This window comes from Nelumbo lutea, chromosome 1, assembly GCF_056320005.1.
Source record: "Nelumbo lutea isolate HS-2025 chromosome 1, American lotus-T2T, whole genome shotgun sequence".
Lineage (NCBI taxonomy): Eukaryota > Viridiplantae > Streptophyta > Magnoliopsida > Proteales > Nelumbonaceae > Nelumbo > Nelumbo lutea.
In genome coordinates, this window is record NC_142684.1 from 75,659,302 (window position 1) to 75,680,695 (window position 21,394).

General features: G+C 35.7%; 2 protein-coding genes across 3 annotated transcripts; both read left to right on the forward strand.

The window, feature by feature from the left end:
• Positions 1-695: 695 nt before the first annotated feature.
• Positions 696-1,788, forward strand: LOC148875438 (uncharacterized). The gene is made up of 2 exons (XM_088984353.1): positions 696-1,139; positions 1,365-1,788. The coding sequence occupies exons 1-2, from the start codon at positions 813-815 to the stop codon at positions 1,542-1,544; spliced, it is 507 nt and encodes a 168-aa protein (XP_088840479.1). The 5' UTR covers positions 696-812; the 3' UTR covers positions 1,545-1,788.
• Positions 1,789-18,044: 16,256 nt separating this feature from the next.
• On the forward strand, positions 18,045-20,006 carry LOC148875439 (putative F-box/LRR-repeat protein At5g54820). Of its 2 annotated transcripts, none has more exons than XM_088964706.1 (3): positions 18,045-19,146; positions 19,259-19,479; positions 19,590-20,006. In XM_088964706.1, the coding sequence occupies exons 1-2, from the start codon at positions 18,076-18,078 to the stop codon at positions 19,472-19,474; spliced, it is 1,287 nt and encodes a 428-aa protein (XP_088820832.1). In that variant the 5' UTR covers positions 18,045-18,075; the 3' UTR covers positions 19,475-19,479; positions 19,590-20,006. The 2 variants fall into 2 exon arrangements, with proteins under 2 accessions (XP_088820832.1, XP_088820830.1); XM_088964704.1 differs by having other exon boundaries at positions 19,259-19,441.
• The last annotated feature ends 1,388 nt before the right edge of the window (positions 20,007-21,394 follow it).

Below are 21,394 nucleotides of genomic sequence, written 5' to 3' on the forward strand. Positions count from 1 at the left end.
ATTGCTCATGATCACTTAGGCAAGGTGTTGGATGTGAAAGCTTATAATCTAGCTTTGAATTTCAGAGATTATCCAATCATCATCGAGAGGGCGACTTTAAATTTGTCATCTCCCATGGAAGTTAAAAGGCATTATCTCAAGCTGCATTCAGCTCAGGGATATGTTCAATACAGGACTAATGTATCCACATGTATACCGAGAGGCAAACCTGGTGGTAGATTGGCTGGCTCACGAGGCTCAAATATCTATTGTCCGGTCTTTGTCTTTTGATTTATCTTCTCTTCCTCTTTTTCTATTGCTTATTTGTTTTGATGATTTTTGTGGACGTCTTATTCCCATTGTGTGTAGCGTTTTAAAAAGGAAAAAAAAAAAAAAAAAAAAATCGCAACACAACAAAGGATTTTTTGAAAGAGTTCAAACTGCCCACAAGAACTCTGCTCCCGTCTACCCACATAACATCGCATGCACGAAGATCCAGGGTCCACCAATTGCACACACCTATACAATACGACTGGTTCACCAAAGCCGATTTTGCATAACACATCTCCACCACTCATTATCACTACCGTGGGATAGCACGCTGAGATGGAGGGTCCTGAGAGATTTGAAACACCAAAATTTGCAACCAAAATACCATCTTGACATTGCCCCTTGCACTGAACGGGTTCAAAATTTTCAACCCAAGATCCCCTTTTCTTGTGACTTGCCACCCTTCCATCAGGCAAGAGGCAGCGTAATACCACACCGAGCTTTTTTTGAGTTGAGTTACCCGCTTACCCTCCCGGAGCGAGAGAGAAAGAAGAAAACAGAAGATGGCCGCCGGTATGTGCAAGCTCGTCGAAGCGATTTTATTCCTCCTTTTCCTCTTATTCTCCGTGGTGTCTCCCATCATCGACGCCCAGACCTGTCTCCCTCTTCACCTGTTTCCCGACGTCCTCATCGATCTCAAATCCCGGTACGCCCAAGAATATGACAACTATTTGATCGTTGAGAAACCAGGCTTCTTCGTGGGCATTGCCTGGCTGGAGATTCTTCTCCTATGGCCTCTCTCCATTGCCAATCTGTTCGGCATTGTAACCCGGAAATCCTGGGTTAAGACTACATGTTTGATCTATGGCTTCTCTACCTTCACTGCCGTGGTATATATCTACTCCACTGCAATTATACACATTAACTGGAAATCTATTAATGTTCATCTCTGTGTTAATGTGCGCCCAGGATCCTGGAGACTGCTGAATGTGATCTAGATTGTTGATGAATCAGTTAATGGGTCGGAGGTGCAGAAATGGATGGAGAGTATGTGAATGTTAGGATTTTTTTCGTGTAATTAATTTGTTTTCTTTTTTTACGTTGAAAATTCTCAGGTTGCTATATTGGGAGAACTGAAGGGATCGGACAAGGCATCTGATAAGCTGTTAAAGATGTACCAGTCCTTATTGGGTTTTGCAGTTTTCGCAATTTTGCGTGGGATCGTGCCGTCCTGTTGCAAGTCTTCTTCGAACAACATGACGGGACCCATCATAGCTAGAAAGAAGAGAGCTTAAGGCCATGTTTGGTTTGTAAAGGTTTCTTCGGAGAACAAGAACAACCCACCGGCTTCATGTTTGTTGTTTGATTACATGAGATTTCATATTCCGTCGTCTCTACAGAATTTCTTCTGTTAATGTACTCAGATTTTTTTGTTTTATATTGGTACTCGTGATTTGACAGAGAGAGAGAATCTGTAGCATATGGATTGGATTATATATATAACGAATCCATATATATATATAATTTGTATTTGTTTTCTTCTGGCCTGAATCTTGAACTGGGGAGCTATAGTTTACATGTCCTCCACGTAGGGGTGTCTCAACTGGACTGAATTTGGTCCATCCGATCCGATCCATTCCAATATGAGTTCATCGAAGATGGACCAGGACCAATCCAATCAATTCGATCGGCCCAATCCAATATAAATCCATCATGGATGGACCAGGTTCACCTCAAGTTTGGATTGATCGGCCAAACCCAACTTTTAAGTCTGGACTGATCTAATTCAATATTATGTCTTGTTGGTTTGTTCAATTCATCCAAATTGATTTTGATTTAGATGGATCCAACCCAAAGCTAATCCATTGACACCTCTATACTTATGGGCAAAAAATAAAGGACAAAGCTTTAAAGTCTTACAAGGCATTTTCAATTCTTGTTTACTCATCCAACCATTATGTGTGTGTTTGTTTAAGCTCCCCAATTAGTTTTAGGGAAAATTCCCGATTAGTACCCTGTACTTTGGGTCTAGTGCTATTTTGGTCCCGAAACTTTAAAATGCGACAATTCAGTACTCGAATTTTCAAGATGTGTCAATCCAAAACCTACCATTAACCATCCGTTAAGTGGCATTTGAAAAAGAAACAAATGCCATTCAAGTGTCATCTAATTTTCTTTATCAACCATCCAAACACTAATAAAAAATTAACAATCCCAAATCCTAGTTTCTTCTATACCCCAACTTTATTGGAGAAAAGAGACAAGGATTTAAGACTGTTAATTTTTTTTTCAATGTTTGGATGGTTGATAAAAAAATTTAGATGACACTCAAAGGGTATTTGTCTTTTCAAATGCCACGTAACGGCTGGTTAACAAATGGCTAACATTAAGTATTGGATTAACATGTTTTGAAAGTTCAGATACTGAATTGTGGCATTTTAATGTTCAGGGACCAAAGTGGTATTAGGCCCAAAGTACAAGATACTAATCGGAAATTTTCCCTTAATTTTAAAAGCAAAAAAGGTGAAAATTTTGAGATCTCTTGATGATAGCCATAGGAAAATCCTACAAACTCATTTTAGATCATTTGAGGAAATGATACGTATCTTATTTAAAAGTTAAAATAATCCACCTTAGTTCCATTTTAGATCATTTGAGTGAGAATATATTCTCCATTTCAGTTGGTTTATTGTAATATATATTGTGGTTTAAAATAGACTAACTAGTTTTCTTTTTTATATTTTTTCCTAAAGTGTTTTAACAAACTAGAAAGAAAAAACATATTTTCTGATTTTCCCTAATTTTTAGAGCCTTTAAAACTAGGATTCACAAACATTATAAGAGATAATTATCCAAGTTCGGTACTATATTTAATTAACAACATTTAAATAAAGATTTCAATAATTCTTTCCATTATGTCTTAAACTGTACGGATTTGATCTTTATTAAAATAAGAAAATGACCAAATCCATGGTGTTAGTATTAAAGTTACTTTAGGACCTGTTTGGTTTGTGGGTATAGGGGTCTGGAATCAGAATCCAAATGGGTCATTTCAATTCAAATTGATTTTGGTTGGACGAATTAAAATGGCATTCCCCCATTTGAGAGAATGGAAATTCACTCCTCCTCCCTTGGAATAAAATCACATTACAGCTTATTTCAATTCCAATTTCAGTTTTTATCTGAAGAAAACAGATTATGGGAATAGACCATTCTGATTTCAATTTCAACTATAAATCAAATGGACCCAGAAGAGGGGAGTTATATACATAAGATGAAGTTAGATAGACCCCTTTCAATTTCAGACTTCCAGTAATCAACTCGGATGAGCAACGAATTACATCATGCAATTGTTAACTCTTTTCTTTAGCGGATTAATATGGCTGCCTCTCGAGAGGATCTCTCAACATGTAGGAGTCTCTCCAGGCAGACTCTACATAAAACTCTTCACGTCCAGAATTGCACTCCCTGTCCTTTGATGTATATATGATCATCATTTCTAGGACTCCGCCTTCCTCAAGCAAATAATTCAAATTCAGTAGTTTCACTTCATTATATTGCCCTTTGAAGCCCTTTATCTCAACCATCTTTAGCTTGCTTTGCATAATGTACTGAAAACCCAACGTATTTGATCTCCAAAATGTTCGACCATCAAAGAGACTCATACCCTGTAATTGATCATCAACAATGACAAAGGGATTATCAAAACTATGGTACCCACCAAAATGATGAATTCACCAACATTAATAAGATTTTGTATAGGCAAATTCATATCTAGACTTCTTCCAAATCATATTTTAATTGAAAAAGTCTCTTTTTTTTCCGGATTTTGAGAGGGGGGAAAGTTGGTCAATGAGATTTTGGCTTCCATTGACAAAGAATCTCATGTTCTTTTTTCAGATTTATGTGGGGATCAGGGAAAGTTTATTTTCCTAGGTATCACTTATCTAGATAAAAGTGATATCATCTCCTACGTGGATAAATAACTTTCCCACCTAGGAGGAAAGTTACCAATACTTGAATGGGACAAAAATGTCATTTTTAATAATGGATTTTTATGATTAAAATGGTTATTGCCTTATTTATGCGAGAAATAAAAAAACATGGTAAATGCACATACCCGGATAAGTGTTTCCCAAGAAAAACTTACCCAGGTAATTGCATTTACCTGGGTAAGTAACTTACCGAAAAGTGAACGGGGCCTAAGAATTAAAGGGCAACTGTTGAGTAATAACAAAATACCAGGCAGTTCAATTGTAAGCAGTCCCCTTTTTAGGCCTGTTCGCGTTTCAGTAAATTACTTACCCGAGTAAATGCAACTACCTGGGAAACACTTACCCAAGTAAGTGCATTTACCCATGTTCTTTTATTTCTCAGGTAAATAAGGCAATGACCATTTTAGCTATAGAAATTCATTATTAAAATGGGCATTTTTGTCCCATTCAAGTATTGGCAACTTTCTCCTTATGTGGGAAAGTTATTTACTCACCTAGGAGATGGGTATCACTTTCCTTTCTTGGTCCCCACATAAAGCTGAACAAAGAACATGAGGTTCTTGGTCAATGGGAACCAAAATCCCATTGACCAACTTTCTTCCCTCTCCAAATCCAAAAAAATGAATGCCCCCTTAATGTCAAATGCTTAACTTCATTAAGTGAAGGAGACGGTCTGTAAGCCTCCTCACCACTGGGCAGAACCTTTTGAAACAATAAGAAGTAAACTCTTATAGTAGCTTACCTACATAAGAGTTATTGGAGGGTCCATTTGGTCTGCAGGAATCGAAATCTGAATGGTCCAACTCTTTGGTTGGGTGGAATTAGAATCCCATTTTCATTCCTGGTGGAATGGCATTCCCCCATTTGATGGAATAGCCTTATGGTCATTTCCTCCCCTCCCATCCCCTGAGAATGAGTATCCATTCCAATCAATTCTGATTTCGATTCTGATTCTAGTTTGAACCAAACAATGGAGGTGAATAAACGATTTCAATTCGGATTCCAATTCAGACCCCAAGTACTACATTCTCTGTTGTAAAGCTATAAACAGTTGTATATGTAATGATTTAAATAAACACCATTAAACTAACGCTATAGACAGTTCATTCATTTCTCCATGTTCAGTCCCCTAATCACTTCACAGTAGTAATACCCAGCAAACCAGACTTAAGTTGCAACATATTAAACTAAACAAATTCTCTTCTACAACAGTTTGTTTAAAGCTGCAAGTCAAGGAGATTAAATAATGGGCGCAAGGCATGTTGAAAAAGCGAGAGCCTGAGTCATGTAACTGCATACAGTTAATGACTGTGCTGTAAAGATCCCGAAGAATGCGACGAAGAAGGGAATCACCGTGTTCAATGAATTCCTTTTCGCATCCAAAGTCAAGTTCAGCCTCACGAAGGCATGGCATGCTTTCCATGTCGAAAACAACTTGCATAAACCCAGAATACTTGAGAGACCGAAGATTGGGGGCTGAGATCCTTATTCCATTTTCAAGAGGAGAGCAATCGTCTATGTTGAAACACCATAGCTGCTTTTCTCCCAGGGATGTGAAGGTAGTTTAGATTCTTACATTTTTTTTAGGGTTAGATTTTCTAATAACGGCAAGGCGGAGAGCAAAGCCTGAAGGATTGATGAAGTTAATTCAACCCATCCAAGAGAGAGCATCCTAAGTGTGTTGAAGTTGTGAAACTGAGAGGCCTGAAAATTGAAAGCCGATAGTTTCAGTGACTGCAACTTTCGGTGTTGATAAACAAATGATGACAAATGAAATAAAGCTGTATGATCATTATTAGGACTATCTCCTTCCCATTCAGAATGGTGAGATGTTCGGGCACGCGGAGAGCACTCCCCGCCCCGCCAGGACCCTCATCCCCGCCAGTGGGATACCTACTAATATATATTTAAATAAGTATGTATTTGTTATATATGTATATATTAATATTTTAAAAAATATAGTTGAATATGTATGAATATTTTTTAATAGGATTATAAATTTTAATTATTTTATTTTTACTTTTTTAAATAAAATAATAAAACAAAAAAAATGATTAATCCAGTATTTTCTTAAACATAAATATTTTTAAAAATATTATTGAATATGTTTGAATCTTTTCTAATATGACTGTAAATTTTAATTATTTAATTTTTTATTTTTTTAAATAAAATAAAAAATAAAAACAATAATTAATCAAGTCTTTTTATATAAAATATTTTTTCTAATTACACAAACATGTTTATATATATAAAGTATGTATTCATTTGTAAATGAAACTTGTATATACTTTTAATCAAATCTTTTCTTAAACATAAAACCCAATAAAAGATGACAATATAAAAATATACACATAAAATCTATCAAACCCAACCAACCCACAAACCCAATTAACACGGCCCAGTCCAGCCCGAATCAAACCCAACCCGATTTGTGTTGGATTAATCTCAAGTTGGGCCTAGATTAATAAACTTCGGCTTAACCTCGGACTGGGCCAGGCCCTAACACGAAATTTGCAATTTTAGGGTTGATTGGGCCTGGGTTGACCTTTCAACCCGACCCAATCCACCCGAGTTGCACCCCTAATATTTCCTTGCTTAACACAGGAGAGGTTCTGAATCTGAATGCACGATGCTGTGCTGGTTAGCGTGTTAATATGGGAACGAAGAGTTTGAGAAGTAAACTACCTCTGTGTTTTGGGTTCGGGTCATCGGGTGGGGACGAAGAAGATATCCCAGTGCTGATATTTCCTTGCTTTGCCGAGCTTGAATCTGTCTATAGTTCTATTCCTTCTATTGGCCATATAAGTGACATGGCATATCTTGATTGGCCAGTGTCGTCATCTAGAGAGTTCAAATCGTTTGTCAAGGCTTTATTAAACTTTAAAAAAAAATGATAAAAGCGCTAGCTCTTTGGCAGGAAATTAGGGCAAGAAGATCAACACTGACTCACATAAGCACTAGAATTTTTTGTGGGCTTTAACATAGCTACTGGCCCATAACAGGCTTCATCAAAGGCCTTTATTTGCCATTTAGATGTCTATTAGTGCCCAATTTTTTTCCATTAATTTCATACTCATCTTATTGATCAACAACAAAAGCAACAAGAAAATTAATTAAATATTAATGGGGACCTGTGTGATGCATCGGAAAACAAAATGCAATTTTTGACAAATTATTTTAATTTATTTAGGTTCATATTATTTGATAATTTGAAGTAATTATCATCTTAAGTTCTACTAATTTTTGGAATATAATGGTTACTTTTACAAAATTATACTAATTTCATCTATTTTATCATATTTTATGGAAATTAGTGGTTATTTTCCCTAATTTCTACTAATTTCTGGTAATTTCTATTATACTAGTTTATGAGAATTTTTGGTTGATATATACTTATTTTTTATACTTATTATATGATAGTTTATTGGTCAATTAGTAGAAATTAGTTCTATTATATAATTTCTACTAATTTCTGGTAATTTCTATTATATACTAATTTCTTGGTAAATATATACCAATGTATAATATTTATTATATGATAATTTGTTGGTAAATTCTAGTAATTTATCGATTTTATGGAATTTAGTGGCTATTTTTGGACATTTCTACTAATTTATGATGATTTTTGGCAAATTATTTTAATTTATTTAAGATTATATTATCTTATATATTCAAGTAATTATCATCCTAAAGCCTACTAATTTGTGATAATTTATTTTGATTTATTTTTAGTAATTTTTTATAAATATTTATTATTTATGTCTAATAATGGTAATTTCTTTTAATTTATATTTGACAATTTTTATGATTACTTGACATTTTTTATTGTTACATTATTTGACAACTTTAGGTATAATAGTTATAAAATTTCAAAAAAAAAATCAAATAGCAATATTTTTTAACTTATAATATGTAGCAATCTTCAAAGCACAAAATCTATAAATGTAAACCAAAGTAATTCAACGTTCAAAGTATCAACACGTATCGGCCCGTATCGACCGATACCTATCATGCCGATGGCTTCTTAATATGCCCCTATAGGGGTTGTATCAGGTCAGCCACTGGTTCAAAGGGTAGTCAGGCCTTAAACCGGCCCCTTTGAACTAATTTTGAAAAAAAAAATAAGTAAAACATAAAAAAAAAAAAAAGCACTAACACAAGGCGTATCAACCTGTGTCAATATTTAGAACTTTGAAGCAATTCATTAAGCTAAATGCAAATAGCATTTTTAACTAACATTATGTAACAATCTTCAAAGCACAAAACCCAAAAATTCAATAAGCAAAAAGACAAACATTATTTTTGCGGATTTTTGCTAACATTATTTATTAAATATTTAATTATTAACAGTACTTATCAATAATAGTAAGTAATTATAATATTTTATTAAATAATCAATAATGATAGTTTTAATAATATTATTTAGTTATTTTAATATAACAGTAATTATTAAATTTATGAATAGGATTTATTAGCAATATTCATTAAATTAATAATTACCAAAATTAAATTAAATTAACAGTATTTATGAGTAATAGTCAGTAATTATAATATTTTATTAAATAATCAGTAACAATACTTTTAATAACATTTTTAATTATTTTAATATAACAATAATTACTAAATTTGTTAATAGTATTTATAATTTTAATTTAAAATAAAATTAAAGTAAATATCTATTTATTAACAATGTTTATCATAACAGTAATTATTAATTATAATCACTAATCTTATAATTAATTATTTATAATAACAATAAATATTAATTATTTATAATAACAGTACTCATGGGATGTTTGCTATTAATTATAATCACTAATCTTAATTACCAACCGCCTCATCAATAATTAAATTATTGCCATTTGGCGAAAGGATAGACCACCCATTTCGTATTAATATATATTTAAGATACTTCAGACAGTTCAACTGAACAGGCAAAAACATGAGTATTTATTCTATACAGAACACTCACATTCCTATTTTTGAACATGCATGCTTTTAAAATCCATGTCATAGTTTTTTTTTTTTCTTTTGTGTGTTTAAAATTTATTACCTTAACAAAAAAACATATGTAATTGAATTACATAGACAGACCAGTTGCTTCTTATTGGAGATGGGAAAAAAAAAGAGAAAATATGGTTTTTAGATTTAATATATAAAAATTCTAATTCATCCCTATTTACAAGTTTGTTTTGCATGATCTCTCTCCATCCAAGTGTTAACAGCATGGTAGGCTTATTAATCTTACCAATCAAAGAGACCCAAATTAAATTATCTAGTTATACAGGCTTTAAAAGCAAGAATTTTCTTTTAACCTAAGAAGGCTAGGAGGTAAGCATGCAAATAACATTTCAGAAGTGGTTTGCTCCCATTTTCAAATAGAATTCAAATTACTCTAAAAAAGTTGAGAGTGGTTCAATTAAGAATCTTCAAGCTTAGCTGTGTGTTAAACCACTCTTTCAAAAGTGAGGGTAGTTAAATAAAAAAACAACTAAATAGCCATTCCTAATCTCTATAAAAATAAAACTTAATTTAATCTCTTAAATTAAATAATAAAAAATGGGTGTTGAATAAAAGGGTCCAACTATCATATGGAAAAGATATGATATCCGAAAAACATCTGACGAATAAATTGGAACCATAAATGTTGTGGCAAATAAGGTCTCATTTATCAAAATTCATGGGTGGGTTTTGATTGGTCAAAACCCTTTCTATACCATATCTTTTCCGCATCATAGATTTTCCCTAAATAAAAATGAACAGGATAAATGAGTAAAAAAATATATTAGAGTACTAGCCCGTACTTAATATGGGAGGTCCTGCCTAGTTAAATAATGAAACACAAACTAACTAAAACAATACAATTTTGGGGTACAATAGACCTATTATATTTAATATTTATAAATAAACAAATTTTGTGTATTAATAATTTTTATGAAAATTTTGTTACTAATATTCCCTAATATCTACTAATTAAGTAATATTTTTTTTACGAAAATTTTGTGTATTATTAAAATAAGTACAAATAAATTCTTTGTGAAACACCATTCTAGATGATCATTCGCAAAATACCATTTTATGCATAATCTATTTTCTCTAAGTAGATATTACAAAATGTACAACCGATTATACACTCTATGTATTTATAGTAGTCCAGAAAGCAAAATAAAAGTAGAGATGTAAAATGGGTTGTGCTAGACCAGCAGGGCATGGCTTGCGTGTGGCCCGCACAAAGTGTGGGTCGTCCTGGGCTGTGCCTCCCTCCCTTGGGATATTTTGAGGGGTCGACTCGACATGGCTCAAGCCCATGTGGGCCCGTGCCATGCCACAAGCCGGGTTGTGGACCAGGCCAAAGCTATTTATTTAAAACGATTGAGAAAAATCATAAAATTTTTATTTTATATGAGTTTTGATGTATATGATTGTTTATATATACAATAATTAAATAAAATAATATGATGAAATTGAAAACAATTGTTTATTTTGTTAATATATTATATACTATATATTATTATATAATTATATATATTATATATAAATATTATATATAAATATTATATAAAATAGGGATTATGGCATATAAGGTCAACTTTTTCGGCCCTAATATCAATAAAAGTAATATTATTAAAAAAATTTCAAAAATATGCTAACTTTTTAAAAATAATATCAATTTAGGGCAAAAACATTATTCATCTTCTTCCTCTTGCAATCCATTCATCAGCGCCGCCACCTTTGGCAATGCCTCCGCCTATCTCCACCCACCTCTGCCTCCACCTCCAGCAACATTGCCGAAGGTGGGCGGGGGCAGCGGCACTGGTGGCCATTCCTCTACCCAACGCCGCCTCCTCCGCCCGCCTCCACCTCTACCAATGTTGCCAAAGGTGGGTGGAGGTAGAGGCGCCGGTTGCGCTAGTGGTCATTCCTCTGCCCAACACCACCACGTCCGCCTCCGCCTCCAGCAACGTTGCCAAAGGTGGGCGGAGGCAGAGGTGGCAGCGCTAGTGGACGGAGGTGGCGGCATTGGGCAGAGGAATGACCACCAGCGCTGCCACCGCCGCCTCTTCCTCCGCCCACCTCCGGCAGTGTTGCTAAAGGCGGAGGCGGATGTGGGCAGAGATAGGCAGAGGCGTTGCCAAGGGTGACGGCAGACGGCAGCGCAGATGAATAGATTGTAAGAGGAAGAAGATGAACAGTGTTTTTTGCTCTTAATTGATATTATTTTTAAAAGTTAACCTATTTTTGAAATTTTTTTAAAAGTATTACTTTTATTGATATTAAGGCCCTAAAGTTGCCCTTATCTGTTATAATCCCTATAAAATATATATGGGCCGTGTTGAGCCGGGCCACGGGCAACATTGCCCGCCTGGTCGTGTTGTGCCGAACCACAAGCAGCATGGCCCAATTTACCCCTCTAAGTAAAAGCTCTCTATATATACTTCCCACATCCAAACCAAGTCCATATCTACTCGTTACAGAATACTCCTCACAACACATCCCAGCTGCATATGTGCTTGTGTATTGTTGGGAGATGCTCCCAATACACGATGGCGATGGAATGTTCTGTGAGGTTAGTGTGAGGTGCACTCAGTGAGGAGAAAATCCTGATTCATCCAAACCACTTTAATATATACTTGAATTTTCTTGATATGGTTTGGATTACTAATAGCATACATCGTATTCATTTTAATTAGATAAATTCTGTTATCTTTAAACCATCCAAAGTCCAAGTTGAATCTTTCTTTCTGTTTTTCTTGGTTGTCCGTTGTTGTATCACCTATTTTAGAATACTCAACATCAGTCCTTTTGGGGATTGAAAGAGTTGTTAGTTTTAAGACAAGCACACCTAAAATGTAAGTTGTAAATGGAGTTCTTATTTGAACAAAAATAATAAATCAATCTTTTATACTAAGTTACTTATAACTAATAAAATGTCTTTCCACCTTAATTAATTGTTATTAGAGGGCCAAAAAAAAATCCTAGCCATATATGTCATGCTCTCTAATATCAGTGAATCATTAATCATCAAAGAAAACTCTATGATCCCAACAATGTAAAAGATAATGGTTCATCATCACCACCATCATCATCATCTAAGCTTTGTCCCAACTATATGAAATAGGCTAGCTACATGTATTAAATTTCATCAGTTCATGCTGTTTGTCAATATATATATATATATATATATATATATACAGGGATAGGCCTAATGTAGATTTTTGAATTCTCTTACAAATCTATAAACGTTCAAAAGACCAAAAACCCACACTTTATGCACCCATACCCACCCATGAATTGGCATCAATTTCGAGCTGGCACCTACCCCAACTGTACTTTTGGGCCTATGAATTCTGACCCTGAACTGAACAGTCATTCTCCCAATTTATCCATTATTAAATTATGGGCACTTAAAAAATTAAAATTAATTACTTTCACTCACGTCCTTTCTGACCTACCCCTAGTTTTTCTAGCATCTTCAATTTGTTAGATCACTTTTCTTTTCTAACCAGAGTGTTGTAGAGGTCTTCTAAGCACATAATTAAACCATACCAACCTAGTTACTCCTTTTTCAAAAAAAATATGGAAGCGCTTGGCAAACTTGTTAAAGACTTGCAGTTTGCCTTTATGAGTAAGGTGTTCTAATAATTTGGGCTGAAAAAGATAAGCTTATAAATCTGTCACTATCACAATCGACAAAACCGATAACTTCTCAAGATTTATCCACTTAATTATTATAGAGTAAATGAATCCTAGCAATATCATGCTATATTACAACACAAGGCTATATAGATAAAATGTTTACAAATTGGGATGGAAACCAAATGAAAGAGTTATAGTATTAAACTTTTTTGTTTGTTGCCTATATTCAGGGGTAGTTCAATTGATATTAGGGGTGAGCATGGGTCGGTTTAGTTTGGTTTCATGGAAGAACCTAGAACCTACTTATAGAGGTTGGTTCTAAGTTTTTGGAATCAGAATTTACCCTATAAAAGTCAATTCCAGGGTTGGGTCTAGTCTTGGCAGTTTTGGGGTCGGTTCCAAGGTATACCCGTGGAATTTATTTTTTCTTTGCTATCCCATTTAAAAAAAATGAAACATGTTCTTTAAAAACTTGATTTTCAATAAATATGACATATAGTTTAAAACTTCTATTATCTTGTTGATGAAATTGAGTAACTTTTTTTGCATGAAAATATGAAATTAAGTAATTTAATATATAGATTATCATGATATAATAATGTATGGTTCAAAACTTTATTGTAACTCAATCAAAGCCCATCATCCAAGGGCGGACAACACATCATGTGGCGGGCGACAAGACAATAGGTGAGTCGCATGTCAGGTTGACTAGCAACACATTAATGATGAGTGGAAGTATGAATCAACATGTGAACCGAGTGAGGAGGCCAAGAAGCAAACTGTCGCTTGACCACAAGTCCATTTGTGTAAGAAACCCTTGTAAGTGCGATGGTTATGCTATATACGGGTGTGATCTCCTTGAAGGACAAAGGAAGACCAGATGCAGGAGGTAGGTTGGATGCTAGGGCAAATGTGAATGATAAGAATGTAGGATAGAATGATCGAATGAATGATGCTGTCATGAGTTGGGCTTTCATTTATAGAGAGAGATCCCGAGCTCCTACAAGGAAAGTGCCAAAAGTGTACGATTCCCACTAGGAAAGGGAATATTAGATTCAATGTTAGTTATTAAGGAGCACTGTCAGGGTTTTGCCACATGTCTTATGAGATCTTTTAAGGATGAACTATCCTTTCGTCCGAGGATTCTCATAATCTGCGTGTGCTACTTCCTTTTGAGATCTATTTAACCAACATGGTACGAGTGACGTTATCGTTTGACTGACGCTCTTTTATTAAACCCATGTGGCACCTTATCACACACATAATTTAAAGGTGCACATGTAACCAATATTTATTTCTGGTCTACAATGATTCTGTGGTTCTATAATGATCTTGAGTTCATCACAACTCCGCGCACATCTAAAGTTCAACACAAAACCGCACACGTCTTATGGTTCACCGCAGGTTCACGTGTTTAAGCTTTATCACAGGTTTATGCATATCTTAAGATTTATCATGGATTCACGCTAGACGAAGTTCATCGTGACTTATCTTGATTACGGGTTTATTGCGATCATGCGATGAGTCATACATTCATCGCAATCATTCGATGAGTTATAAACTCATCACAAGCAACTGATAAATTGTGAACTCATTGCAGGTACCCATGTGGTATCAATTTGGTGTCCTCTATAATTTTATGGTATGAGCGATCATTATGTACCTACAACCCTAAGGCATGACGAACTAGTAGACATGCATTTAATGGCTGACACAGAGTTAGTAGCACGCATTTATGGTTTAGTGTGACTGCACCAATGCCACGTCTATTATATGTGTAAGCCAAGGTGGCTGATACATTAGAGTAAGCAATTCAATAAGGGACTAAGTACACCAGGGACTCTAGAGAGGGTTAGGTGTAATGAGGACATTCACCAACCCTCCCCTCCACCATGTACAAGCAAACAAACAAGTAGGGAGCGACGGGGCCACTATAAATACACCCCTTAGAAGTCATTAAAGACATCAAGAATGGAGTAATTGAAAGGTATTAAGGAGGGAAGAGTAAATAATTTGGTGATCCCGTCCTGAAAGGTCCCTTCCAATAAAACTAGGCCAAGCCCGTTCTCACACTCAAGGTGATCACAACCATCATTCCCCTTGTAGGCCGGCCAGGTCAAGTTATCTTCGTTTACATTGGTCTCAACTGACCTTTCAAATCCTGGCACGTAACCAAGATTAGGATCTGACCCCCAACAAATTTATTATTATAATTTTAATTTTGCAAATATTAATTTTTACATTATTTATTATACACATTCAATTATTAAAATGAAAACATATGATCAAATCACTTAAGTAACTCAATGGTCAAGTAAGATCATAGTCTTTATAACCATGAGTGCTTGGTCTTAAATATTTGCATCCTCAAAAGTGTTTTGGAATTTATTTCAAGGCAAGTTCGGTTCCACTAAGGCTAGTTCATCGGGTCAGTTCAGGAAAGGTAAACCCTTAGACTCTGGAACCGGCCAGGGTGGGGATCGATTCCAAGAATTTGGAACCAAACCCTATCCTGTAACAAATTGAATAAAGTTGGTTCCATTCAATTCCATATATAACCTACCTATTTATTCACCCCTAATTGGTACATTGGATGATTTGTCCCAGCAATGATCTTCAAGTCCTACTACAACCGTCTTTGAAAGAAAAAGAGTTGTGTATAAATACCAAAATGGTTAATGATGTGATATTATATTGTATAAAAAAAAAAAAAAAAAACTTAATTGCCCTTATGGAAGATTTTCAGGCATTGATTAATACCAAAAAAAATTATTTGTTAGAAATTAGTAATTTATTTAAGAAAAAGTACCTAGTTCTGTCACCATGGCAAAAGTGCAAAATCTGTCCTTATCAAATTCCGTGTCAATAACCATAAGTACACATTAGGGAGATCGAGATGTTCTCGATACACGGCTATAGCGTCTTGTGGGAACATCTCCCAATGATAATAACAGAAATGATAATGTCATCATCGGGGGATGCTCCCAATATAGAAAGGAGATGTGCTGTGGGACGTTGTGGGGGGCTGATTTGATCTCAATAAAGAAGAGCTACAATACAAATCCAGCAATATCGGTACATTTTGCATGTCATCCTTTGTCTGCATAGAATGAGGAAAGCTTCAGATGGAACTGTACTTGGGAATCTGACAAAAGTTGGTACCTCTCATACAAACTTTTTAAATAACCATATTACAAAATACTTTTTGCTATAGGTTTTACTTTGAATTTAAAATTCTATTTAGAAAACTATTACAGTATATAAAATTAATATTGTTTAATTCTGTCAAGTTTTTGAAGGTCATATATTCTTCTCAGTTGTTTCTTTTCGTGTCTTTATTTTCTTTTATGTTTGGCTTGTCATGCTAACTAGCTATTTGGCTGGTTTGGTTTGGCTGTCTATGACTGACGGTTCGGGGAGCCTGTGCATGGAAATGTCCAAAGTTGTTTTAGTTCAAAATCATCTGGAAGAAATATGTCATGAAAATTAAAATACATGCATTTAAAGTGTAGTAGACCCCATGACCCCAATTTGGGAAGGTTTAGGGGGTGTTTGGTACAGTGGTGTTTTGTTGTTTTGCATTTTGGACTGATCTGTACAAATTTGTGTGAGAGAGAATTTTTTACCTGAAACATTTTGAAAACTTTTTAAGTTGATTAATACAAATTTCTATTTTTATTTGAAACGCCAAATTTTGATGTTTCTTATGCATATGCATTTGTCAAATTTAAATGAAACTCATATATGATGTAACAAACTGGCAATGCATATTTTTCACAAATTTATATTTGATCAACCCAAAATGCAATCAAAAGGCAATGTCACTACCAAATACCCCCTTAGATTTGCATTTGTACTTCTTCCAAATGCAAATTTATTCCCAACAGAACACAGGCTCAGTTTGGAAATAGTATAAATGCAAATATGAACCGTATAAATACATACAAAAATAATATAAAATATAAGATTTTGCACTCTATATATTTGTATTTGTACTTCTTTCAAACTTAGCTTTAATATTCTTACCAAACCCCACTCAGATATTTAGCTCGTAGACTGTACATCTTTGATAAATTTAAAATTTTCTGGGTGACAACTCTTATTTTTCTTGACCTGCGTGTGGAATTCGGGGGCAGCGCATTAATGGATTTGAACTTTTCAATAGAAATTAATGAAATGATAGTCAGCTTAGGAAGAATTTGAATTCCACCATTGCGGGGAATTGGTGGAGTTTTCTTTTTGTTTTTGGGGAATATGATGGTTTTAGAAACTAACCTTACGTCTGCTATCTAGCTCCCACCGTTTGTAACGTTTCCACCATCCATGATGAAGATTGAAGAATATTTTAGAGTTACAGAGTTTCCAGATAAGCAACAAGGTTTCCTTCGACACTTGTTCATACTTCTTGCTCTTGGGGAAGGGAATCTTAGAACTGTTCACACGTTTTCCTCCAGCTTACTAAAAAATTGAAAAAAAAAAAGAATGAAAATAAAATTAAAAATCAACAAATTATGGGGGTGTTTGGTGTACAATGGCATTGCATTTATTGTATTTTTAATTGATCAATACAAATTTGTGTCAGATATGTATTGTCATATCATATATGAGCAATGTTTTAAAAAACGACCCAGAACCGTTTTGACCACCAGTTGAAACAGCAGTTCGACTAGTTGGTTCGAATGGATGGTCCATTGGAATTTAAAAAATAATTAAAATAATTAAAATAATAAAAGGCCAAAAACTATTGCCTTGGTCTACAGTCTTTGACTACCCAGATAGCAAATTGCTGACCAAATCAATAATTTTTGGTTAGAGAACAAACCGGTTAGGGGTCCGGTTCCCAGGTCGAACAGTCCGAACCGAATGGTCGGCCCATTCAGACAAAATAAAAAATTAAAAAAAAATAAAAAATGGGCAAAAACATTTGAACGGTTCGAATGGTTAACCGTTTGGATCAACATTTTGCTGACCAAAATCAACGGTTTTTGGAGAGAATCTGATTTTGGAGAAAACCGAGAACCGATCAGGTGACCAGTCAGGTGACATTTTCCGGTCCGACCGTCCGGTCCTGTCCGGTTTTAAAAACCATGGTTTAAGGTAAAAAGATCAATTTATGTTTAATCAATCCAAAAAAAACTCCCAATAGAACACAAAACTACAGTACCAAACACCCCCTAAGAGGGCAGTTGAATGTATGAATACAGCTTTCTGTAAATCCCAGACGATGCCCGGCAATAGAAAATTAGAAATCGTGGGATTCAGATCCCATTCCTCCACAATTCAAACCATGGCTCAGAGTCAGAGTAATGTCGATCGTTTTTCCTTCCTCCCCGAAGAAATACTGATTTTCATCGTCAGTCTGCTGCCGCTGAGAGAGGCCGTGAGGACGAGCGTTTTGTCCAAACGCTGGTACAAGCTTTGGACGTACTGTACGTCCATCGAATTCGACGAGACGAACTTCACTGGGACCATACACGACGATCAGCAGTTACAGGATTCAGGGCAAAGCGCTGGAACCCTGCGTCAGATGAAGAAAGTACGAAGAGACATCTTCGTGGAGTCTGTCCACCATACGCTACGATGCCTGCAGAGCCCAAAGATCTCCAGGCTAGACGTCCGATTTGGTTACAGAACCAGGTATTGTGACTTCGTAAACGAGTGGATCAGCCTCTGCCTGCGAAAGAACATCGAGGAGCTCCACTTTGACTTCTCGGTTGGAGCTTTCCACCGGTTTGACTTCGATCCTTTCAACGAAGGACTCTTCTGTCTGCGTGATTCCGTCCATGCAACGGGCTCCAAATCTCTGCGGGTGTTGAGCTTGAGCTTCTGCAATCTGGGTTCCCCCAGTTTCCATGGATTTCCTGCTCTAAAGAAGGTATCACTCGCGCGACTCGGATTACGGAAGGAAGTGGTCGAGAATCTGGTAAACAACTGTCTGCTTCTTGAAACTCTGAGTCTTGTGGAGTGCCGATATTTGGATCACATCAAAATTTCTCACCCACGCTTGCGGCTTAGAAGGCTGATTGTGAGAGACTGTCAACCACTCACCAAGGGGATAGATCTCTATGCCCCTTGCCTTCAGTATTTCGAATACTTTGGGCCTGTGGTGTTCTTCCATCTGTACAGGCTAACAAGCCTGGTCGAGGCTGTATTGGATTTTGGGCTCCAGAGGGGATTTCATAGCGTCTCTATGAAGCTAAGCAATCTTCTTCTTGTCGATCTCTACCGAGCTAAGTCTCTGACAGTGTGCGGTTATCTTCTCAGGGTATATAAATATATATCTTGTCTGTTAGTCTGTATATATGTATGGCTCCTATTCCTTTTGCAGATTATGAATGTATTCATTTTCATTCATGCATGTTTTGGTATATATGTAGACTCTGCCCGCAGAGGATGCGACGTCGTTCCACCAACTTCGCCGGCCACTCCCCCATCTTAAGAACTTAACGGTGGTGACAACATTAGACAAGTATGAACTAATCGGAGCATTTTCCCTGCTACGAAGTTTGCCAAAGCTTGAAACTTTGAAGATCACGACGCGTTTCAGCTGGTTTACTGCAGTGAGTGGAAAACCAGAACCTGACTGTTGCTAGTTTTTGTTAGTTAATTTCCTCTTAAATCCATTTGATTCATATTTCAGCTAGTCAATTATACACAAGCTAAGGTGTGTTTGATGTTTGATGAATTAGAGAAAATTTCTTGTTTCAGGACCTTGAATTGGAGCCATCAGTGAGCCCTTTCAGGCACCTCAAGGTGGTTGAGGTTGAGGACTTTCAGGGAAGTACCAATGAGATAAAGCTACTAAAATTCCTGCTGCAAAATGCACAGGTGTTGCAGAAAATGGTGGTAATACCACACCAATATTTTATGGTGGGAACTGGGCAAGGAGATAGATCTATAATCTCAGGTGTGGTTGATGAACTTAGACGTTGTGGCTGTGCATCACCACATGTAATGATATCCTACCGGCTCATCACCTTCTGATCAGTAGCTATCACCATTAATATGGCTAGCTCTCTGTCCTCTGCTTTTAATTTCTTTTGCTGGGTTTCTTTCTGATCGGTTCTTAACCGACTCAACAACAGGCCACAGCTTTTGAAATAACAAGTATCCATTCGTACTCATGCTATCCGAGCATTCTTCTTTTCTTGCTTTCAGAATTTACCAGGAGATGACGAGAGGATGCAAATTAAATAGGTCCAATTATCTAGGTATAACAACTAACAAGTACCAAATAAAATAGCTATCAAAATTTAAACTCCGGGTCATCTATCTTTTTGGCTCTTTGCTATAAAGAGTTGATATATACTTGGATTGAGGTGACATAATCCAAACATGTTTTGATTAATTCAAACGCAAAGGATATATATATATATATATATATTACTGAAATTCGGTTCTAAAAAAAATAACCACAAATCTAAAATCAGTTTCAGTTATCTCGATTTTTTTTTATTTTGGCTTTTGTTCGATTTTCGTTTTTTAAATCGGTTTTTAAAATTTCAGCTAATTCAATTCGATTTTTAATTGAGTGCTCAGTCCTAGTATTTATTAGGAATATATTAGATAATACATAATATTTTTTGTTTTTAAGAAATTTTAAAATAATAGTCTGACTAAAATACCAAAAATGATGTCATAATTAAATACCTAATAACCAATAACCAGTTATAATCCAAATCGTAACCAATCAACCAGTATTCTTTCGAATTCATGTGGGTTTCTGACTGGTAAAGTTTTTCAGGCATCATAGATTCCTATAGAATTTACCCTTTTTAAACCCCAAATCGCTCCAATTTTTTTAGTCAATGTTTTTTCACAACTTATAAAGCCATCCCCAACATGTTTTTTTGTCTCCTGAGAAAATTTGGGTTAAGCCCTGATCCAGTTACTCTGGTGATCTGGCCTGCTTCAGATTGACTCAGGTTGCAACAGGCTAAGGTAATATGAAAATCTGCTTGTCTGAAGAGGTTCCAGCGAGAACTTATCTACATAGTTCCAAGACCGAGCTATCCGGAGTTCTCACCATTGGATGACCATCAGTGTCTCTCTTTCCTTATTCTACATCATCTTCACTATCTACTTTTGAAGAATCAATCAGCTCTTCAATAGCTCCAGGCCTCATTGGCACTGGGCACAACTCCAATATTCTCGGCAACTGCGGTCAACAACATGAGCGTATCCGCAGTTTCCTATTACTTTGTTCACTCCAAACGATGGATGCGGCTGAGTTGGGATCTTCTGCCAACATGTTCCAAAACCCTGCCAACAAGATCTAACACCATACATCTCACCAAAAGACTGGGACCCGCCATTTATGAGATGTGAGGTGTCAGATCATGTTGATAGGGTGTTGAAAAGTATTTCATTGGCAGGTGATCCGGACTCAATGGGGACTAGGGGAGTCCAGATCTGCTCTTCACACCAACTTCACAGCATGTCCCAGCCGCACATCAGGAGCATATCTCATACTTGTATGCAGATCCCATTGCACGGTGATATGTTCTGTGAGG